Source organism: Mandrillus leucophaeus, unplaced genomic scaffold (genome assembly GCF_000951045.1).
Source record: "Mandrillus leucophaeus isolate KB7577 unplaced genomic scaffold, Mleu.le_1.0 Scaffold523, whole genome shotgun sequence".
Classification (NCBI taxonomy): Eukaryota; Metazoa; Chordata; class Mammalia; order Primates; family Cercopithecidae; genus Mandrillus; species Mandrillus leucophaeus.
In genome coordinates, this window is record NW_012105620.1 from 1308764 (window position 1) to 1314763 (window position 6000).

The window sequence follows — 6000 nt, forward strand, 5'->3', positions numbered from 1 at the left end:
ATCCTGATAGGAGCTGGTTTGTGCTCAGTCTCTTCATTTTCCTATGGTGATTCTTTTGGAATAAACAAAAAGGTTATTGAGAAAAGTACTTTTTTTGCTATGTGCTTCTGAAATGTCAGCAGTAGTTGAAATTCTGCCAGAGAATGAACTCTAGGTTTTCAGTGCTTGATTTTTGGCAAAGTTAGAAATATAAAGAGAATAAGGCTTAAATATACTATCTTTTAAAAAAAATTAAGTTCAGCTGTATTATTGCATCTCTTAGTTTAATGATGTAGATGTGATTTTTAAAAGCAGATAAAGCCAACTGAAACGATTTTTCAAAAATCCAGAAAGCAACTCCCAATTCCTTTATACTGTTCTAATTCCTAATAATTAAGCAATGCTATATTTATCGTTACCTTTGATGTAGAATTTTCCTGTGACTGCACAGCACTTAACTTGGGGGCCAGGGGTTTATCTTTTGAGGTGCATATTGTTTAAGTATCAGTGCTCTTCTGTGTACATTTATGTGAAATTTTCATTTTTACTCTTTCAGTTTTTAAAAATTACTTCAATTTTCATTAAAATGTTTTACTTTTAAACTAGAATTAAGTGATCAAATTAAAAGTTACAAATTTATGTAACTGGTTATGTATGGGTACACATATATACACACATACACATGAGAAACATTGTTTTCCATTAGACAAAAAGAATAAAATGGTCTTTGGAGAGAAAATCATTTAACATTTGTTATTTCTGTAACTAATAGAACTCATATACAAAGAAATCCATGTTATACTGGATAATATTTATGTAACTGTGCAATTTGGGTAACATCTATTCTGGGAAAATAACTTTCTTTCAAATCTTATTGACATATTTTCTCTATTAAAATCTCCAAACAGGGAGCTGGAACAGATGAAAAAGTACTGACAGAAATTATTGCTTCAAGGACACCTGAAGAACTAAGAGCCATCAAAGAAGTTTATGAAGAAGGTAAATGTTTGTGAGTTATGTTTTGACTTCACCTCCACTGTTACTTCCTTCATTTCTCTGATTTGAATGCAGTCCTTTGTAGGTATGGGAGGCAGGCAGTAAATGATGGTTGAATGAATGAATGAATGAATGACCTGCAATTCAAGCTATTTTTTCCTTCACTAAGGAAAAGACTGTCTTGTTATCCTCTTCTATTTTAACATTTTATAAGAAGCTGCTGCTGAAGATGGAGTTTACTTTTGCATAGGATTTGCAATTAGTGTAGGGATATACAGGTTGTCTTTATGTTAACATTAAGGTAAAAATGGTTTTTCCTCTCTTAAAAATATTTAGCTTTATGTTAGCAAAATTGAGGAGTTATATAAAAAGTACTTTTGGAACTTTGGAAGAGAAACCTAAACCCTTTCCCACATCAGAGTTGATAAAGTACGTTTGAGTAAATGTATGTTGTCTTAGTTAATGGCAATGCTTGAATAAAATACTCTGCATTTTGATTTTTCTTTTTAGTATGCCTTTTTCATGAACAGAAATCTGCATTTCAGCCTGAAATATGTCCCATGAATAGAATCAAGAAAATGAAATAAATGTAGAGGTAGAGAGTCCTTTTCTTACCAGATTTCTTGTAGCCAGCTCTTTCTTCTGCCTGATTGAGGAGGGTCAGACTATCCAGTTTCTCAGCTCAGTCAACAGACTCCAAGCCTAGTGTCTTTTGCTAGGGACTGTATCTTGCCATTAGTTTGCTAATCTTAGAAATGGCTTTGTTAACCCAGCAAGTCAAAACAGTGTGATAGTTTAGAGCAACTGTATAATTACCTTTCTAAAGGTCTGAATCTCTCTTTCCTGCTTCTCTTTTTATAGGCAGTAAGTTCCCAACCACTAAGGCAGAAGTGATACATGTATCTCAACTTTGAACTTTATTTGATGTACTATTCAAATATCTCTTTCTGGGGATGTTGACGTTGATGAGAACCTTTGTGCTACTGGATTACAAATGGTGTGCTCAAAGGGGGTAATAACTGTGGTCTGTCCTACTCAGCTGTGTAATTGAGCACTGGCTGTGTGTCTGGCAGTGTGCTAGTTGTCATGAGTGACACAAGGTGTGCATAACCCAGCTCCTGTCCTCAGGCAGTTTGCATGCAGTCTCCTCAGGGGTGACATGACAGAATGACTGCAATATTTAAAGGATAGGAAAATTCAAACTAAAGTAAAATACCAATAACATTAAATGCAAAAATGCATTCAGAAGAGAGAGGTCATCATAGCTTTGGATGTTAGGGAGACTTCATGGTGCAAATCACACATGCAGCAGAGTTTCAAGACTAGGTGAGTTTACAAAGTGTCCATTGACAGATGGACACACACACACACACACACACACAAAGACACACACACATACACACACACACACACACACACACAAAGACACACACACATGGGAGTACTATTCAGTCTTAAAGAGGTGAAATCCTGTCATTTCAACATCGTGGATAAACGTGGAGGACATAATGCAAAGTGAAATAAGCTAGGCACAAGGCATAAGCTATGCATGATCTCACTTCTTATGTTGAATCTAAAAAAATTGAACTCATAGAAACAGATAGTAAAACAGTGTTTGCTAGGGTGTAGGGGCGGGGTGAATGGGAGAAAGGACTGGTGATATATTGGTCAAAGCATACACAATTTTAGTTAGGCAGGATGAATAAGTTCTGGGGATCTCATGTACAGCATGGTGACTATAGTGAAAGTATAACTGTATTATGTGCTTGAAATTTGTGAATAGAGTATATTTTAAATGTCCTCACCACACGCAAAAATATAGACTCTATGAAGTGATGGATATGCTGATTAGCTTGATCGTGGTAATCATTTCACAGTGTACACATATATCAAAACATCATGGTGTATACCTTAAATATATACAATTTTTATTTGTCCATCATAACTCAATAAAGCTGGGAAAAAAAGACAGTGCATTTTGAGTAGGTAGAAAAGGTATTTTTGGTGAGGTACTGCCTGTCTTTAATGGCATGGAGACTGGACTGTGGAGAGTATATTGAGGGATGGAGAGGGCCTGGCTGCCGTGGAGGATGTGTGCATGTCCTTTGCGGGAGGTAAATGGAACAAGCGAGGTTAGGCTCACATATAGATGGTTTTGCATGACTGGATTAGGAATTTGGACTTAATTCAAAGGTACTGTAAATTCCTGAATGGGCAGTGGAGTGCTGAAGGAACAACTGAGGGAGGAAGGAGATTTGAATAGAAAGGCTAATTGGACAGTTATGTGTATGGGAGGTAAGCTAGGTATTTAGGAATTATGGCCCAACCTAGGTTAGTGAGAGGTGTGAGGAGGATAAATCAGGGACAGGATAAACATGTGGTAGGATTTAATGGTTAATATATACAGGTATTGGCATAGAAGAAAGAATTAAAGATTCCTACAAGGTTTTGTATTTGGGTAACTGGTTGAAATAAACGCATAACTCTTCTGGGCCTTTTAAAATAGAAGTTTCAGGCTTTTAAAGTTCGTTTGCTTTCACATAATAATTACATATTTAAATACCTTAGAGTAAGGCCTCCTTTCCTTTAATAGCAACTGTTTGAGAGTAGTGAGAAAGACTTGTAGACTCTTGTAGATCCCAGTTCTCCACTTTTATATGGCCTTACGTTGAGCAGCTGGAAATAGAGGTGGGAGGGGGGCGTACTTTAAAATATCATTGCTGTCTCTCAGAGTTAACTTTATTTCTGCAGAGGAAAATACCTTATTGGGGGAGTGATGGCCATACCCAAAGAAATAAATCCCAGAATATTAGAGGATGGAAGACATTTGGAAGCTAACCATGTAAAAGATTTGAAAGAAAGCAAAACAGAATTTAAGGTTATGATTGATTGTGTTTTGGAGACTTTCCAGTACCATCATGTGTCTCTAGACTAATGACTACATTGGTCAAGAGAATTTCTAAATGGCTGAGTCTTGATTTAAGTTTGAATTGAGTGCCTTTGGGAGCTTTAATTCATTTTTGTCCAACCACTCACTGAAAGCATTTGCTGAGAGCATTCAGAGTTGGAATAGAGGGAATTTATGTTAACCAAATATAATATTTCTTCTTTTATGTCGCTTTCATTTGATTAATGGGGCAAGATTATTTTTCTAGTTGAAAGAAGATGTAAATAAGTATGAAATTATTTTGTTGCAGAATATGGCTCAAGCCTGGAAGATGACGTGGTGGGGGACACTTCAGGGTACTACCAGCGGATGTTGGTGGTTCTCCTTCAGGTATTGGGTGGAGATGAATTACAGTTTTATTAAAAAGTCTGAAGTTGGACTGGGCTGAATCTAGTTAAGTAAGGTCACTTAAAATTCTTTTAATAGTTTGTGGTACTTGCTGATTCTTACTGCGATGATTCTGGCTGTATGTCGCTTGTGCTTGTTTGTGTTTCAGAATATCTGGTCTAAATTCTTAACAGCTAACTCATACATTTGTTTTAGATAGTAGTATCTTGTTCCTTTCACAGAATGATAGCAGTATCTTGTTCTTTCATAGAATTTAAAATCAGGAGGGTCATTATTGGTTTTGGACAGACTGTGTGATGATAATGTGAAATAGTGCAGGATTGATCTTAATAAAAGCATATTATTCCTAGAGAAAGAGCTTTATTGAATAACCATCAGGTGGAACCATTTTTCCTTTTGAATGAGAGTGCTCTACAGTTCAATAATGTGACATATTACCTCTCATAGGCTAACAGAGACCCTGATGCTGGAATTGATGAAGCTCAAGTTGAACAAGATGCTCAGGTGAGTGATGCCCAGGATATGATGACTTTATTATGTTGTAGAAATGAAGAAGTAATTCATGGTAATGAAAAAATCACAATGTATGTTATAATAGCTTCCAGTGATAATCTTGTTAATGGGTGCTTCACATAGCATAAGACCTACGTAAGTAGCTTTTTCTTATTCTGACCTGGTCAGCAAAATATTTTACCTTAATGTCGAAATGAAATAAAATAAATTACGTAGTGAGTTCCAACTAGGCATGGTTTTTTTGGTTTTGTGATTATTGAACATTCACAAAATAGAGAATTTTACAAAAAACAGGTGTTATTAATTCCATTGCCAGTTATGCAGTGGGTCTCTTAGCAGGAGAAGATAAAGAAGAAAGAATAAAGTATTTAACAGTAAGTGGTGTTTAATTACGTAAGAGATGACAAGTTATTTGGTATTAGGAAATTTCTCTGCATTTCCTTTGACAGAATTTTAAGTAGGATTGGTCTTCTGTCAGCTGCTTTTTAGTGACTCCAAATGAAAATTTCCTCTTAAGTGACTTTTAAACCCCTATAAAGTCTCAGTCTGGTTAATAAAACAGTTATTAAAATATAGGAAAGGAAATTTGAAACATGAGAGTTGAAAACTGGAAATTGGTAATAAAGGAATTACTTGGGCTCCTAGAACCACCAATCATAGACCTCTTTCTGGTCACATGTTTCAATTAAGAGAATACACAATTCTTGGTTGTTTGTCATGTATCATTGAAAAAGGAAGAGCCATATTCACTCCTCCAGTGGAACAACCCATGGATGTGCAATCTCACTTTGCTAACAGGAAAGAGGAGAGAGGTTATTCTTTTGGGTAGGGTGATTTTATAATGGTTTCAGAATGCTGTCATATCTGTCTAGCTGGAGAGAAAAAAAGAACTGAATGTTTACTGAGGGCTCTCTGTGCAGTATTTGACTCTTGCTTCACTCTAAGAAAATGCAAGCCGATTGTGTCCAGCCCCTGATTATAACCTTCAGACTCTCTGGTGGTTCCTTTGTCCTCAGGATAAAGTCCGGGTTCCTGAATGGGTTACAAGCTCCTTTGTTATCTGTGTCTTGTTTACTTATGCCTCCAGCCTCTCTCACTTGGTCTCTGTGCCCTCTTGCCCCTCCCACCCCTCTTCACCTGAGTCCTCTTCAAGAGTCACTCTTCAGCTTAGATACTTTAGAGTTAGGTGCCCCTCACAGGGAAAACCATAGCCCCGC

General features: G+C 36.5%; 1 protein-coding gene across 1 annotated transcript in view; it reads left to right on the forward strand.

The window, feature by feature from the left end:
* The window catches only part of ANXA5 (annexin A5), a 29942-nt gene that overhangs the window by 15104 nt on the left and 8838 nt on the right, over positions 1–6000 (forward strand). Inside the window, exons 6-8 of the mRNA XM_011996775.1 lie at positions 888–978; positions 4173–4252; positions 4718–4774. Of these exons, the coding sequence (XP_011852165.1) occupies positions 888–978; positions 4173–4252; positions 4718–4774 (228 nt within the window). The remainder of the gene's footprint in view (positions 1–887; positions 979–4172; positions 4253–4717; positions 4775–6000) is intronic.